Source organism: Leucopleurus acutus (assembly GCF_964270905.1).
Source record: "Leucopleurus acutus genome assembly, chromosome: 2".
Taxonomy (NCBI): domain Eukaryota; kingdom Metazoa; phylum Chordata; class Mammalia; order Artiodactyla; family Delphinidae; genus Leucopleurus; species Leucopleurus acutus.
This window is the reverse complement of record NC_139143.1, coordinates 118,780,433-118,798,319: the sequence shown is the minus strand read 5'-3', so window position 1 is coordinate 118,798,319 and position 17,887 is coordinate 118,780,433. Positions and strand designations below refer to the sequence as shown.

The window sequence follows — 17,887 nt, the reverse complement described above, 5'->3', positions numbered from 1 at the left end:
TAATAGTGAAAACAGAGTGCCTACATTTCTAATAATAATGGTAATGAAATTATGATACATCATCTATATATTAAAAAACAGAATGATTTATGACTACATAGGTAAATGTTCAAATTACATTAACTGAAAGATCTTAAGATGGAAATTTATATGCATACTAACTAAAACTAATTTTAAAATGTAAAAATGTTTCTGTGAGAAAAAGGCTGGAAAATATGTATAGCAGAATTATATTTGATTTTGAAACTTTCCAGTTTCCAAATTCTGTTTGTGTTGTTCTTTTAATAAAAATTAAAGCAAAGGAGAAAAAAAAATTTAGCGTAAAAATTTTTGAGAAAAAAGTCATTACTGTCCTAGGTACACAGAACTTACTTCCAGCATTTTTAAAAATAGATTAACAGATTGGGATCTGTCTTTGAAAATCGAAGTGGAATATCCTGTCAACTTGTCACTTGTTCGGCAGACTGGTAAGTCTTATTTTAATCATTACCTAATATGTTTTCAAACAATATATTCTTTTTTTAGATGCTTATAAAGTCATTGTCCTCTTCTGTTCCTTAAATAATCTTTGTTGTAACAATTAAACCTAATATAACTAAAGAACAGAATGTTAGATTGTTGCTGGTTTTAGAAAAATCTTTTTGTGGATACGAATATGTTGTAAAAAGAAGAATTAACTAGGTTTCATGGTTGGTAATGTTGTATAACATTATCCATAGTTATTCTGTTTCTTCATATTCACATATTTGTAAATTTGTAATATGTATTGTTTACATTCAATTTTATCTCACAATTACGAAGATGACAACGTTTAATTGGGAAAGTTTCTTTTAAAAAGTGGAAGAGTTTTACATTTTTTATTGCATATTTATTACAAATGTTTTTATAAGTAATTCAGTAACTATGTTGAAGAATGTTTATTTTTAAAAATTGTATCCCCCAATTTATAGAACTGAAAATTCAGAGTGAAGTAGGACATAAGAAGGGTAAGAAGGGCAAGAAGGGCAATACTATTATCTAGCATCCAAATACTGGCAAAACTTTACCACTCCAAGTAGCTTTGACCCCAATAGATATCATGACACCGTAAGTTTTAGACACTGATCGCAGCAGAAGCAGCTGTGTAGTGGCAGGTGAAGGCATAAGTAACATTAGCAGCAGCCATGGGCAGGGGGTTGGGGAGACATGATTAACCCTGTGGGCACATATTAGGTAAGGTTCTGTGAGTGCAAGCAACAGAAATTAACTATAGTTAAGGGGATAAAATAAATTTATTGGAAGTTTATGCCAATACTGTAGTACGTGCTTTAGCAGGTTAACTATTTTTATATTCTCAACCCTGAAAAATACATATAGATAGAGGAAATGAGGCTTTGAAGGCAAATACATTGTCACCTATAGCTCACTGTATACCTAGTGAGTGGCCAGAATGAATGGCCAGCCCCTACCATCTGAATGGATCGGTTCCAACCACTGTGTCACCGTTCAAGATTCAGAGTGACAGAAGAGAGTCTGACTGGCTTCTGTTACATCATGTACTCACACCTTTGGCCAGGGAAGGAATGGCAGAGCACCTTGAATGACAGTTCCAACCTGACTGCATGCAACGGGGAAGGGGCAGTTCTCAAAGAACCAATTAGAAGGCTCTTGCTAAAAAAGGAGGGGGGAATTGCTGCCCAGGCAAAAACAACACATAGCACCTACAGGGTCATATGAAATATTATGCAACAATTAAGATTGTATTATTATTTCATGGAAAGATGCTTATGGTATAGTGTTGATTATAAACAACAGAATGGAAAGCTATACTGTTTTTCAGCCTTGGAGAACATTTAGAAGCTCTGAACAGACTTAAAATATTACATGTTATATGTTGAAGATACAGATCCTTGATTGTTGTCTATAATGATGGCCCTTGAATTTGGAAATATTCTGAAATATTCTGGAAATAGTTCCTTCAAAAGTTGTTAAAGTAAAAAAAAGTTTATGCATTTAGAAAGCCCCATTTTTAGCTATCCAGAAAATTCATCAGTTCTAGTCTTTATACTTTAGCCATACTAAGGGTCTTATAATACAGAATAAGATAAAATAGGGTTCTGCTAATTAAGGATGTGTGATTGATTGATGCAGAAAGTTCAACTGAAGCTATCTGTATTTAGCAAAACCATTTTACAAATAATGAAAATTAATGCTGTAAATGAGATTCAAGAAGGGCTATGTAATTTGGAAAAACAGGTTTAAACCAACTATAATTATATTTTAAAACATTTTATTGTGTCACCTGTGGTATTCTACCAATGATTTATGTTTTGACCATTAATATGATTAATATTTTCATTAATTTTAATTATTTATCCATTATTAAATGAATAAATAATATTAACTAATTCACATAAATGAATAAAAGTTTTGTTAGTCTCAAGTTACCATCTGTTTATCTAAATACTTTAACTTACACATCTAAATTCTTTAATAATATCTTAAATTTATTAATCTGTTTACTCATAACCTAAGTGACAGAAATTATGGAGCTAATGTGGCATATTCTTTGCTGTTCTTATTATGTTTTCACATAATTACTACAAAGACATTATATACTGAAGTACTGAACAAGTATCATTATAAATTTTTACCAAGTTTATTTTGTTAAAAATAACACTCTAGGGCTTCCGTGGTGGCGCAGTGGTTGAGAGTCCACCTGCCGATGCAGGGGACGCGGATTCGTGCCCCGGTCCGGGAAGATCCCACATGCCGCGGCCCCTCACTGTTGTGGCCTCTCCCGTTGTGGAGCACAGGCTCCCGACGCGCAGGCTCAGCGGCCACGGCTCACGGACCCAGCCGCTTCACGGCATGTGGGATCCTCCCGGACCGGGGCACGAACCCACGTCCCGTGCATCGGCAGGTGGACTCTCAACCACTGCACCACCAGGGAAGCCCTCATTTGATTTTCATAATCAACCTGTGAGGAAGGAGAAATAAGAGGAGAAATGACACTTACTGTATGCCTACTATGTACAAAGCACATTAAATCCAACTCTGTGTATGTGTTATATATATATATAAAACACTAAAACAAGCAATAAAATAAAAAAAGATAAATTGAACTTCATCAAAATTCAAGTTGATAGTGCTTTTGAAGCACTATCAAGAAATTTAAAAGACAACCCATACAATGGGAGAAAATATTTGCAAATCATATATCTGATAAGAGATTTCTATTAAGAATATATAAAGAAACTCTTACAACTCAACAATAAAAAGACAAATAATCTAATTTAAAAATGAGCAAAGATTATCAATAGACATTTCTTCAAAAAAGATAGACAAATGTCCAATACACACAAGAAAAGATGCTCAAAATCATTAGCTGTCAAATCAAAACCACAATGACACAAAATAGCCAAAACAGTCTTGACAGAAAAGAACAAAGTTGGAAGACTCACACTTCTTAATCTCTAAACTTTCTGCACAGTTACCGTTGTAGAGACACATGTACTGAGAATGGCTGAAAGATAGACATATAGATCAATGGAATAGAATTGAAAGTCCAGAAATAAACCCATATATCTGTGGTCAACTGATTTTCAACAAGGGTACCAAGACAATTTAATGGAGAAAGAATAGTCTTTTCAATGAATGGTGCTAGGACAAAAGGGTATTCACCTGCAAAATAATTACCTCGCACTCTATACAAAAATTAATTGAAAATGAAATAAAGACCTAAATATAAGAGCTAAAACTGTAAAACTCTTAGAAGAAAACATAGGCAAACATAAATGTAAATGTTTATGACCTTGGATTAGGTACTGATTTCCTAGATATTACCCCAAAAGCACAAGGAAATGCAAATCAGAATCACTTTTGATGAGATACAACTTCACACCCACTAGGATAGCTAAAGTTTAAAAAAGACAAAAAATAGTAAATGTTGGTGAGAATGTAGAGAAATTGGAATCCTCAAGACAAAAAAAAGTAATACATTTGGTGAGGGTGTAGAGAAATTGGAATCCTCAAAAATGATCCAGTTGCTTTGGAAAACAATCTAGCAGTTCCTCAAAAGATTAAATATAGGTGTTACCATATAATCCAGCAATTCCACTCCTAAATATATATCCAAGAGAAGTGAAAACCTACATCCACAAAAACTTACCAACAAATGTTCATAACAGCATTAATCATAATAGCAAAAAGGGGAAATAACCCAAATTTATTCATTCATCAGTCCATCAAATGAGGAATGGGTAAATAAAGTGTAGTATAGTCCATACAATGGAATATTATTTGACAATAAAAAGGAATGATGTACTGATATATACTACATCATGAATGACCTTTGAAAACATGCTAAATGAAAGACGCCAGTCACAAAAGACCACATACTATATGATTCCATTTATATGAAATGTCCAGAATAGACAAATCTGTAGAGACAGGAAGTAGGTTAGTGGTTGCCCAGGGCTAGTCAGAGGGATTAAGGGAAATGGGGACTTACTGGTAATATGTACACGTTTTTTTCTGGAAGGTGATGAAAATCTTCTAAAATCAATTGTAGTAATGTCTTGCACCACTCAATGAATGTATTAAAAACCACTGAATTGAGTACTTTAAATGGGTGAATTTTGTGATATATGGGTTATATTTCAATAAAACTGTTATGTTTTAAAAAAAGATTGTGTCAATCTCCAAACTCAGCTCTCATGTATGATAATATTAGTCTCAATACTAGCAAAGTCATTAAATAACCCTATAAATGGTATAATTCCCCAAAATATTCAATGCAAAACAGTCCTATTTCATAAAAATCTTAAATTCAGAGATATCAAATATAGCCATGATCACATTGGTAATGTGTAGCAGCAAGAATGGTAGTCCTGAGGTTACACCTCTTCTTTGTACTTAGTTAAAAAATAAACTGTAAACTTTTTTTAAAGCACAATATGTTTTTGGGATATCAGACCTCAGAAAGCCTTAACCCCTCAACCACCACCAGAGAAAAAGAAAGAAGAAAGTATTGAAGTTCCTTTTGATGTACCATCCACTTTTTTGCATCTAAATCTCTCCTGGAAACCTCTTTCTAAGGTAAGTAACATGGGATTTAGTCCATTTTATTTGCTTATATACACTATATGGTTTATATGCATAGACATACATACATATACACACACTATAAAAGTAGAGCAGCTCAGATTAACACAGGACATTACAATACTTATATTCATTCAACCAATCAGTTCGTCAGTGAGAGTTATTATAAGGTCTGCCTAGGTCAAGGCAGAAATCACAGTTACTGTGAACTCAAGATTGATATTTGTTCATGTATAAGCAAGCCACAACTTACCAGTGGTTTGTGTAATAATTATTCATTTGTATAGCAGTTGCTTAAAAATTGGTAGGCTCTTAGGTTAGCCTGGGAAAGCTAATTTTACCCCTCCTGTAGCCAAAATTCTACGTATTTTGCATATCAATAGTAGAATTGTATTGTAATACCTATGACCAAATAAAACTGAAAGTAATTGAAAGAGAAATTATTTGTAGTTATCTTCAGTGGCAGAGCTTGAAGAAAAGTAGTTTTAATTTAAGAAAGATAAGGCCGTGGATGGGAAGTATGTGAAAAGTATGAATGAACTTCTGACACTGATGGCTCTTTTTCTTTGGAATGTTTAATTCTAATTCCAAACTTAATATTTTTCTTTTCCTCTGATTTACAAGTATCACTAGAATTACATTATCATGTATTTGCTCCCAGTGGAAGAGAGAGCACAGAGGGGTGAGAATATTCCTGAAGTAACTAGGATTAGAAATTAAATAGGATTAGAAATTTTCTAGGGTAGGATTTACTGAGATGTAGATACTTTTAAAAGAAACAAGCAAACAAAAATTCACCTGAGAATAATTGTATAGCATGTGGACAAACATCCTGTTGGAGAAAAGTGAGGAGGGAGACATGAGGGGAAAATGTAAAGTGTGACAGTTTCCCATTCTGGAGCAGACTCAGGGCCATCCTGGAACTCAGGGGCATGTGTGTCCCTGAAGGGACTTGACAGCTCCAGGGGACTGCAAGGTCCCTGCACAACTGTTTGGAGCTTTGTTTAACTAAAAGATTTAGGGAACAGGGGAATAGGCCATTATTTTATATTAAAACCAACAATGAGATTTTATGGAATAGAAGACAACACATTTTCAGAAGTTTAACAACACATGAGACTTTGGGATTTGGAAATGAGCCCCCAGACAAGCTCCCCTCAGTAGCCTGGTTTTAGAAACTGTGGTTTAGGTGCCTGCCATTGGGGAAAAGCAACCAGAATCTGAGGGAGAATGCAGAAGGGAGAAGGAGAGGGAAGTAGGGACATAGAGATCTGGGGGCAGAAGGGAAAAGCAAGAATAAACCAGCCATGGATAATTTAAGGATATATGGAAATCATCTTTCTTGTATGTTCTCTCAAAAGATAAGGCTGTCTAAAGGTGAAACGGCTTTAGACCACTGCCCAACCAAGTTAAGCCTGAGTGAAGACAGTCTACTTTACAAAGCACAAGGTAACTGCTTTTTCTTATTAAAAAGGCATCTAATGAAGTTCAGGTGTTAGTAGTTCCTTACGTCTAAGGTGAATACTTGCTAGGATAGTCTAATTAAAAAATACAGAAAAGCAAACCCTCCAATATGGAACTTTACAAAGGCTGTAATCGCTATAGCCAACACACTAAAACTGCCTATACACAACAAAAGACTTGACAGAACTCAATTCAATTCAGTTTCACAGTTATTGAGTACATTCATATATTTTTGAAAATTCATTACACTAAAAAATTTAACAAAGCTCACTTAATGAATATGTATGTGGTAAAGAATAACTCTACAGAATGGAATGCATCTCAAGTCTAGCAGACTAAGTTATGAAGTGCTCAGAAACAAATTACCATTCTCAATCAGAATAGAATAGAAAAAATAATATTTATACAACACCATGAGAAAACTGAGGAAAGAAAGAACAATTGACTTTTTTTTTTTTTTTTGGCTGTGTTGGGTCTTCGTTGCTGCACGCGGGCTTTCTCTAGTTGCAACGAGCGGGGGCTACTCTTCATTGCAGTGCGCGGGCTTCTCATTGCCATGGCTTCTCTTGTTGTGGAGCACAGGCTCTAAGAGCACAGGCTTCAGTAGTTGCGGCTTGCAGGCTCTAAAGCGCAGGCTCAGTAGTTGTGGCACACGGGCTTAGCTGCTCCGCGGCATGTGGGAATCTTCCCGGACCAGGGCTCAAACCCTTGTCCCCTGCATTGGCAGGTGGATTCTTAGCCACTGCACGACCAGGGAAGCCCCTTGACTTTTAAATATATCTCAACCTATACACCTTTGTTGAAGTAATTGAAGGGTATGCATGTGAGCTGTCAAAACTGTTTGAATAAAGTTGTGGATAATATCCCACCTGGAGAGCAATGCATAATGAAAATGTATGAGAATCACTAGCAACTGAAGTATTTTTCAAACATTTGCCTTATCAAAAGGATTTACATTTATAAATTGTTCAATGTTCAGTTAAATAATAGGACATTGAAGAAAAACATATTATACAACTAATACCCAGCTTGGGCAAAATTCACTTTGAAGCTGTGTGTTTCATAGATACACCCCAAGACCTCATGCTAAAAAAAATGGAATCACTGAATTTTTATAGACATTTTCAAAGCAATATTAAAACATTCCACATGTTTTTTGTTGTTGTTGTTGTTTTTTGCGGTACGCGGGCCTCTCACTTTTGTGGCCTCTCCCGTTGCGGAGCACACGCTCCGGACGCACAGGCTCAGCGGCCATGGCTCACGGGCCCAGTCGCTCCGTGGCATGTGGGATCTTCCCAGACCGGGGCATGAACCCGTGTCCCCTGCATTGGCAGGCGGACTCCCAACCACTGCGCCACCAGGGAAGTGCCTTTTTTTTTTTTTTAATTCCATATATATGTGTTACCACATGGTATTTGCTTTTCTCTTTCTGACTTACTTCACTCTGTATGAAAGACTCTATCTAGGTACATCCACCTCACTACAAATAACTCAGTTTCGTTTCTTTTTATGACTGAGTAATACTCCATTGTGTATATGTGTCACATCTTCTTTATCCATTCATCTGTCGATGGACACTTAGGTTGCTTCCATGTCCTGGCTATTGCAAATAGAGCTTCAATGAACATTGTGGTACATGTCTCTTTTTGAATTATGGTTTTCTCAGGGTATATGCCCAGTAGTGGGATTGCTGGGTCGTATGGTAGTTCTATTTTTAGTCTTTTAAGGAACCTCCATACTGTTCTCCATAGTGGCTGTATCAATTTACATTCCCATCAACAGCGCAAGAGGGTTCCCTTTCCTCCACACCTTCTCCAACATTTATTGTTTCTAGATTTTTTGATGATGGCCATTCTGACCGGTGTGAGGTGATACCTTATAGCAGTTTTGATTTGCATTTCTCTAATGATCAGTGATGTTGAGCATCCTTTCACCTGTTTGTTGGCAATCTGTATATCTTTGTAGAACTGTCTATTTAGGTCTTCGGCCCATTTTTGGATTGGGTTGTTTGTTTTTTCGATATTGAGCTGCATGAGCTGCTTGTATATTTTGGAGATTAGTCCTTTGTCAGCTGCTTCATTTGCAAATATTTTCTCCCATTCTGAGGGTTGTCTTTTTGTCTAGTTTATGTTTTCCTTTGCTCTGCAAAAACTTTTAAGTTTCATTAGGTCCCATTTGTTTATTTTTGTTTTTATTTCCATTTCTCTAGGAGGTGGGGCAAAAAGCATCTTTCAGTGATTTATGTCATAGAGTGCTCTGCCTAGGTTTTCCTCTAAGAGTTTTATAGTGTCTGGCTTTACATTTAGGTCTTTAATCCATTTTGAGTTTATTTTTGTGTATGGTGTTTGAGAGTGTTCTAATTTCATTCTTTTACATGTAGCTGTCCAGTTTTCCCAGCACCACTTATTGAAGAGGCTGTCTTTTTTCCATTATATGTTCTTGCTTCCTTTATCAAAAATAAGGTGACCATATGTGCATGGTTTTATCACTGGGCTTTCTATCCTGTAACACTGATCTATATTTCTGTTTTTGTGCCAGTACCATACTGTCTTGATTACTGTAGCTTTGTTGCCCGGGAGCCTGATTCCTCCAGCTCCATTTTTCTTTCTCAAGATTGCTTTGGCTATTCGGGGTCTTTTGTGTTTCCATACAAACCTTTGCTCTAAATGGTTCTGGAATGCCTCTTTGGGAATTATCTTCAAAGCCTCCATTATATTCTTCTAAGCAATGTGTCAGAATACATTAGGATGTGGATTCTGGAGTCTGGGTTTAAATCACAAAGCCACAATTTATTATTTGAACAGATCGAATGGCTTTATCTCTCTGTGCCTTACTTTTTTTTTCCCCACCTGTTTGAAAAGGGAGAGATGAAGACAAGGGGAGTAAATAATAAAGGTAACTACCTCTTAGAGTGTTGTGAAGATAAAATTAGTTAATACATGTAAAGCTCTAAGAACAGCCCATCATCAACTCACAATAAATGTTAGCTAACATACGTGAGCCCTTGGGCAAGCTACTGCATCTCTCTGAGGCTCAGTTTACTCACCCAGGGAGGAGAATTAATGCTTTACCACCTCAGGAGTTATTGTGAGAACTGAATGAAATGGTTTAGCCCACACAGTTTAGTGTCTGGCATGTAGTAATCACTCAGTAAATGTTAGCTGCTATTATTATTACTATTCCTGATGATGGAAAATCCATGACCCATGAGGACGACATTGAATTGAATAAATATCCAAGTTATTCCGGTCAAGTCTGAGTAAATGCAGTTGATGATAACATTTCTCTCTGGCTTCATCCTCTTTGACCATCACATTAAACTCTATCAACTAAGCCCCTTTTCTTGGAGCTCACACCTTGGCTTTTGTGATTTTCCTGATCCTCCTTCAGTTTCTTTCCTCTTTCCTGCCTCCGTTTCACCTTACTGCCCTCTCATTATGAATATACCTCAAACTCTAACTTCAGCTGTGTGCTTTCCTTTTTACGCACTCTCCCTTTGGTAACACAGTGTATTCTCTCACCTCTGATGAGAATCCTTAAGTCTCGCCTCTCACCATCTCTTGGGATTGAACCCAACCTAATCCTACAACGTTAGTGTGTCTGGAACAGAACCCATAACGTGAGTCATCCCTGCCTCTCTCCCAAGGCCGCCATGCCCAGTCTCTCACACAGGGTAATTAAGTCTTTGTTTACAATGCATTGAACATTTGCCTTTTCCTTTTCATTATCAGTAGTGACCCCTGGATCAGGCTCTTGGCTCCCCTTGTTAGGCCAGAGGGTTCCAAATCTTTCTATCTTGCACCCCCTCAGGAAATGTTTTTGAGCACATATCCCCAGTGAACATGTATTTATTTACAAACTATACACATGTTCTACTCTACTAACATATTTATGCACATGATTTTAAAAAGAGAAAAACAGACAAAAATGAGAGTGAAGAATTTGAAATAAATATTTTAATGATTTTAATTTTATGTATTAAATGGGTACGAAATGCCTTTTTGCTCTTGCTAAATGTATTATGAATAATATCTTTTAGTAAGAACAATGTGATTGAATGTGCCTAGTTATTTCTTAAAATGTTGATGATACTTATAATACAGCTATTTAAAGCTTCCATGTTTGGCTTACTTTGGTACTTGTTTTTAATGTCTTACCCAATATGAAAGGGACTGCTCAAAACGTGTAGATCCCAAAGGAAGTGTTGGTTGACTGTACCTACTAAATCATGATGATTATCTTTTACTTTTGTCTGGAATTACTTTCAAAAGTTTTTTGAAATGCAATGTGTATTTTTAGTATAGCTGAAGTTTTCTTCTCCTATCTTAGTTTTCATGTATATGTTTGTTAGTTGATTTTCCCATGATTGATACAACCCAGAGAATGCATTAAGGAGGTGTGACGAGTAAAGTATTGTGAGCTTATATCTCATTATGATCTTTCCCAGAAATTTAATATCACATTTAAAAACAAATAAATGATTTGGGAAAATGCCCCAGACATATCTTTAAGAGAATAGAAAATCAGGATAAAAAGCTAGAATACTCACTTAAAAAATAGTCTATATATATTCACCAAAAAGTAATAGAGGGAAAAATATACCAATATTTTAATAGTGGTTACCTCTGGGAAATATGATAATGAAGGATTTTTGTTATTTTATTCATGCTTTTCTCTCTTTTCCAAAGCTTCACATAACATTTATTAATTTCAGATCTCAACAAATAACATTTATTAATTTTAGATAACAAAAGTATCTGACTGACACCAGATACTTTTAAAAAGAAAGAAGTTCCAGATAACATTTGAGTTTCAGACCCCAGGTTAACTGTGCTCTTACTGTTTGCATGGATAGCTGTAATATAACACAATCATTGATGTTCGTAAATAATAAACCTGAACTAATCAGCAAACATTAAATTGTGTTCCATACGCTGTGTTTACAACAAACAAGTAACACATTTTAGATGGATTTATTTTTTAGAAGTTAAAAAATTTTGGGGACTTGAGAGACTAACCTTAAATTATTTGAAAAATTGCTATATGATGCCAAGTGAATAAAAATGACATGAGTTTCTCATTAGAGAATATCAAGGGTGTTAACAAGTCAAGAGAAATACCAATGACTTATTAAGAAAATCAAGGGTGTTATTTAACCCAGAGGATGTATTTTGTGTCCAATGTACTGTAAATAATTCTGAAATGATGTAAATGATGTAGAATTGGTTTTCAAGCTGTGCTATGGAAACTTTTAGAGCCCCTGAAAAGTGGGCAGAGGAATCTTCCCTTTCCCACCCATGAAACACTTCAACCAGAGCAGTGCAGCTTTGATCAGTTTTACAGGCAGGGGAGTCCACACAAACTTTGGTTTGAAAAAGGCATTCTACTGCTAAATTAGAAATCTAAAAACGCTTGGACTTATGCCCACCACACTGGGGAGGAAATGGGGCGGATATGTGTCACAAAGGACAGAGAATACAGACTAACTATATTTTAGAATATCTTTCAGTGTAAATATCTGTTTCTTCTATCCATACACCTCCAAAAGACAAAATGTTAGCCCAAAGCAAAGCAATGAAAGCAGGAGAAATGAACCCATACCAGAATCTGGAAGGTGGGTTGGGCAATTATCTCAAGCCAATAGATGACTTCTGCACCAAGTTCTTTGTGGGAACAGAGGTGAGTTGGAATTATCTGCTTCTAAATTACATTGAAATAAGTGATTATGACCTCTACAGTATGTTTGTCTTTTGAGAACTTACAGTATTTTTTGTAGTCTTCTATCCTTTGGCTTACAATATTTATACTGTTTTCATATTTTTATACGCTTGCTTGCATTTAAAAGTTTTAACCTCAGTGCCTCATAGCTTCATATTTGAGATGTTCCTGAACAAAAGTGGAAAAGTCTATAAAATTAGGTATGACTCTTTTCACTAATAATTTTTTGATCAGCCTGCAAATATTTATCAAACACCTATACCGTATGGAAGAAACCATAGAAGAAGTGTTAGAGATTTACTAAGAAAATATATTGCTTTGTTAGGCCAGAACAATCTAGTAGGGAAGAGAGTGAAAAACTCAATTCAAAAGATAAATAACAACTGAACATAATAACAATAATGACAAAATATGCATAAACATGAAATCTATCATCTTAACTTTTTTTTGGCTGCATAATCCATAAGTTTTCTTTCTTATTTTTTTTACCATCTTTATTGGAGTATAATTGCTTTACATGGTTGTGTTAGTTGCTGCTGTATAACAAAGTGAATCAGCTATACATATACATATATCCCCTCCCTCTTGCATCTCCCTCCCACCCTCCCTATCCCACCTTTTTAGATGGACACAAAGCACCAAGCTATTCTCCCTGTGCTATGCGGCTGCTTCCCACTAGCTATCTAGTTTACATTTGGTAGTGTATGTTTGTCCATGCCACTCTCTCACTTTGTCACAGCTTACCCTTCCCCCTCCCTGTGTCCGCAACTCCTTTCTCTACGTCTGCATCTTTATTCCTGTCCTACCCCTAGGTTCTTCAGAACCTTTTTATCTTTTTTGAGATTGCATATATATGTGTTACCGTATGGTATTTGTTTTTCTCTTACTTACTTCACTGTGTATAACAGTCTCTAGGTCCATCCACCTCACTAAAAATAACTCAATTTCATTTCTTTTTATGGCTGAGTAATATTCCATTGTATATATGTGCCACATCTTCTTTATCCATTCATCTGTTGATGGACACTTAGTTGCTTCCATGTCCTGGCTATTGCAAATAGAGCTTCAGTGAATATTGTGGTATGTGTCTCTTTTTGAATTATGGTTTTCTCAGGGTATATGCCCAGTAGTGGGATTGCTGAGTTGTATGGTAGTTCTATTTTTAGTTTTTTAAGGAACCTCCATACTGTTCTCCATAGTGGCTGTATCAATTTACATTCCCACCAACAGTGCAAGAGGGTTCCCTTTCCTCCACACCTTCTCCAGCGTTTATTGTTTCTAGATTTTTTGATGATGGCCATTCTGACCAGTGTGAGGTGATACCTTATTGCAGTTTTGATTTGCATTTCTCTAATGATCAGTGATGTTGAGCATCCTTTCACCTGTTTGTTGGCAATCTGTATATCTTTGTAGAAATGTCTATTTAGGTCTTCTGCCCATTTTTGGATTGGATTGTTTATTTATTCGATATTGAGCTGCATGAGCTGCTTGTATATTTTAGAGATTAGTCCTTTGTCAGTTGCTTCATTTGCAAATATTTTCTCCCATTCTGAGAGTTGTCTTTTTGTCTTGTTTATGGTTTCCTTTGCTCTGCAAAAGTTTTTAAGTTTCATTAGGTCCCATTTGTTTATTTTTGTTTTTATTTCCATTTCTCTAGGACGTGGGTCTAAAAGGATCTTGCTGTGATTTATGTCATAGAGTGTTCTGCCTAGGTTTTCCTCTAAGAGTTTTATAGTGTCTGGCCTTACATTTAGGTCTTTAATCCATTTTGAGTTTATTTTTGTGTATGGTGTTAGGGAGTGTTCTAATTTCATTCTTTTACATATAGCTGTCCAGTTTTCCCAGCACCACTTATTGAAGAGGCTGGCTTTTCTCCATTGTATATTCCTGCCTCCTTTATCAAAGATAATGTGACCATATGTACGTGGTTTTATCTTTGGGTTTTCTATCCTGTTCTATTGACCTATATATCTGTTTTTGCGTGAGTACCATACTGTCCTGATTACTGTAGCTCTGTAGTATAGTCTGAAGTCAAGGAGCCTGATTCCTCCAGATCCGTTTTTCTTTCTCAAGATTTCTTTGGCTATTCAGGGTCTTTTGTGTTCTGCCTCAGTTATTCTGCTATTGATTCCTTCTAGAGAATTTTTAATTTCTTTTATTGTGTTGTTTATGGTTGTTTGTTTGCTCTTTAGTTCTTCTAAGTCCTTGTTAAACAATTCTTGTATTTTCTCCATTCTATTTCCAAGATTCTGGATCATCTTTACTATCATTTCTGAATTCTTTTTCAGGTATACTGCCTATTTCCTCTTCATTTGTTTTGTCTGGTGGGTTTTTACCTTGCCCCTTCATCTGCTGTGTATTTTTCTGCCTTCTCATTTTGCTTAGCTGACTGTGTTTGGTGTCTCCTTTTCACAGGCTGCAGGTACATATTTCCCATTGTTTTTGGTGTCTGACCCCAGTGGGTAAGGTTGCTTCAGTAGGTTGTGTAAGCTTCCTGGTGGAGGGGAGTGATGCCTGTGTTCTCGTGGGTGAGGCTGGATCTTGTCTTTCTGGTGGGCAGTACCCGTCTGGTGGTGTGTTTTGGGGTATCTGTGAACTTAGTATGATTTTAGGCAGCCTCTCTGCTAATGGGTGGGGTTCTATTCCTGTCTTGCTAGTTGTTTGGCATAGGATTTCCAGCACTGGAGCTTGCTGGTCATTGAGTGGAGCTGGGTCTTCACGTTGAGATGGAGATCTCTGGGGGAGCTTTCACCATTTGATATTATGTGGGGCCAGGAGGTCTCTGGTGGTCCAGTGTCCTAAACTCAGCTCTCCCACCTCAGAGGCTCAGGCTTGACACCCAGCTGGAGCACCAAGACCATTTTGGGTAGTCTGAGGTCTTCTGCCAGTGTTCAGTAGGTGTTCTGTAGGAGTTGTTCCCCATGTAGAAGTATTTTTGATGTATTTGTGGGGGGGAAGGTGATCTCCACGTCTTACTCCTCCGCCATCTTGAAGGTCCCCCTTAACCATTTTTAAGTGTACAGTTCAATGGTATTAAGTACATTCATATCGTTGAGTAGCTATCACCACCATCCATCTTGAGAACTATTTCATTTTCCCAAATTAAACTTCTGTAGCAATTAAAGCAGTAACTCCCCATTCCCTACTGCCTCCCACTCCTGGCACCACCATTCTACTTTCTGTCTCAATGAATTTCACTGTTCTAGGTACCTCATGTAAGTGGATTCATATAATATTTGTCTCTGTGCACACCAAAGTTTTGTAAGCCAAGAATGATAGGTTTAGAAAGAGAAATAACCACAAAATCTTAAAGCAGAAATTAAAGCATGACACCCTCTGCTTAAACTCCTCTTTAGTGACACATGAAAAATTCAAACTCCTTACACCAAATGATGTAAGATTCTGCATCATTTGGCCCCTTTCTCTCTCTCCACCCCCATCTGCACCAGTCTACTCACTCTCTCTGTCTGCTCTGATTTTTTCTCTCATTCTTCTTACCAAACTCTTTCCTGCCTTTCAAGTCCTTGCACTCCTTGGAGTGAATATCATTCATTATTCAGCAGATATTTACTGAACATTTAATATATACCAAGCACTGTTCTTGGCCCAGGGAATATAGCAGAGAACAGACATCCAAAATTCCCTGCCCTCGCGGGGCTGACCATCCAGTGGGACGCTCTCCTGCCAACCCCTGACGTGGCTGACTGATCCTTGTACTTTGGATAGAGAGTTTAAGGGATGCCTCTCTGGGATCTAGGTTGGCTGGCTCAGGGCTGAAGCTGGAGGAAGTGGAGCCCTGTAGGCAGAGAGGCCTGGTAGACAGTGATCTCAGGTGGGCCCACCCAGTGGTGAAGAGGGCCTGAGCAGTGGGGCCGAGAATGTCACACAGGCATGGAGGCAGTGAAATTGTTGGAACTAGGTAACCAGATGGAGGGGGATGCTAAGGTTTCTAGCCAAGTGGCTGGTGATGTAATCACCACTCAACACATATTTATTAACCTGGTGCAAATTATTCCCGTGACTCGGTTCAGTTTCTGAGCTCCACATACCAGCTGTGAGAGCCAGGAGATATTAACTCTCTTACAGGACTTTGGTGAGGGCTGGGGTCATGTACATAAAGCTCCTAACAACTCCAGCAGCACTGAGTGCTCAGGAAATGGTAACTCCAAGGGTGATGTGCCACAGGCGATGGGCTAGAGGTGTACAGTAGACGCATCCCAGGCTGTCTGCTCCCTTAGACTATGTACCAAGAGGGGAGGGAGGGCTTGTCTTCAGACTGAATTTCCAGCGCCACACACAGTCCTTGTTTGTTAAATGAGTTGACATGGATGAATGAAAGCACAGATGAGTGAATGAATGAGTGGCCCTTGTCCCATGAGATTGTCCTTCACTTTGCATAACTCAAATGTTTTCCCATCTCCTCTCTCTCACCTATGTATCCCAATCCATCCCTTCCTCTGAGTCCTCTTAACTCATCTTAATATATACCCTTCTCTGTGTTTTCCTCTTATTATTTAATGAAAAACACATTGGGATTAGGAGATTGCATGTGGGTTTTACATTTATAAGATGGTGGCCTGGGAGTAAATTTTTTCTCTGAACCTCTCCCACCTCTTCATTCACTGGTTCTGTCTGTCTTTCCCCTTTGTGTGGCAATTTCTGCCTCTTGTTTACACCAGGTCCCTCTTCTTTCTCTTCTCCTTAAAATGGCCATAAGTAGAACTGGAATACATATTACTTGTTATGTCATTTGGCTAGAACTCTGTTTCTTCTTCTCAACTTTCAAAGATGATGAGTACCATACATATTCCCTCTTTCTCTCTTATTTCATGAATATTTATTAAGTACTGACTTTGTAACATGCTGAGAACAAATCACTGAATAGGGCAGACTAGATCCCTCCCCTTCTGGAGCTTTCAGTCTATTGGGACAATTTTTTGTTAACAACGACTTTGGGAACCCAGCAGTTGGAACTTGTGTACCTAGAATAGCTTCATAATTGCCTGTGTTCTCCCCATCGATGTGTGTAGATAAAAACTCAACAAATTCATTTTTTTGTTTAATATAAAATCAACTAATCATTTTGAGCCTTCCCTCCCCACACTGCACCAAATTATTGTTTGATTAAATTGACTTGTTACTTTGTGTTTGTTTGGGTCGTGGTCAGTCTTAGCACATGAATAAGAGGACTTTTGTCTTTTAAGTTGTCTGATCAGGAACCTGTAATATTTTTAGGAAGGTGAAGTGATATACACAGATTGGAAAATGGAGAAAGACCCTGAAACTGGCCGATTTATGAGTAAGTTTTGGTGATTGCTCTGTTATTAATAATTTATTTCTTTTTTACGAAGTACGAGTAACCCTGTCCTTGCTAATGGGAGAGAGGGCCCCTGAGGTTCTGACCCTACACCTGTTACTCAAAGTGAGGGCTTCGGACAAGCAGCACAGTTGTCACCTGGGAGCTTGTTAGAAAAACAAAATCTTGGATCCTACCCCAGGCCTGCTGAATCTGAATACAGATTTTAATAAAATTCTCCAGGTGATTTGTTTTCACACTGAAATTTGAGGAGCACTGATGTATTGATACTTAAATTACAGAGACCCTTGGACAATTCAGTTT

At 37.3% G+C, this 17,887-nt stretch overlaps 1 protein-coding gene across 1 annotated transcript in view; it reads left to right on the top strand.

The window, feature by feature from the left end:
* DNAI3 (dynein axonemal intermediate chain 3) overlaps positions 1-17,887 on the top strand; it is a gene marked incomplete at both ends in the record, with an annotated part of 71,969 nt that overhangs the window by 40,850 nt on the left and 13,232 nt on the right. Inside the window, 5 exons of the mRNA XM_082859106.1 lie at positions 394-467; positions 4,932-5,079; positions 6,447-6,534; positions 12,098-12,228; positions 17,503-17,566. Of these exons, the coding sequence (XP_082715232.1) occupies positions 394-467; positions 4,932-5,079; positions 6,447-6,534; positions 12,098-12,228; positions 17,503-17,566 (505 nt within the window). The remainder of the gene's footprint in view (positions 1-393; positions 468-4,931; positions 5,080-6,446; positions 6,535-12,097; positions 12,229-17,502; positions 17,567-17,887) is intronic.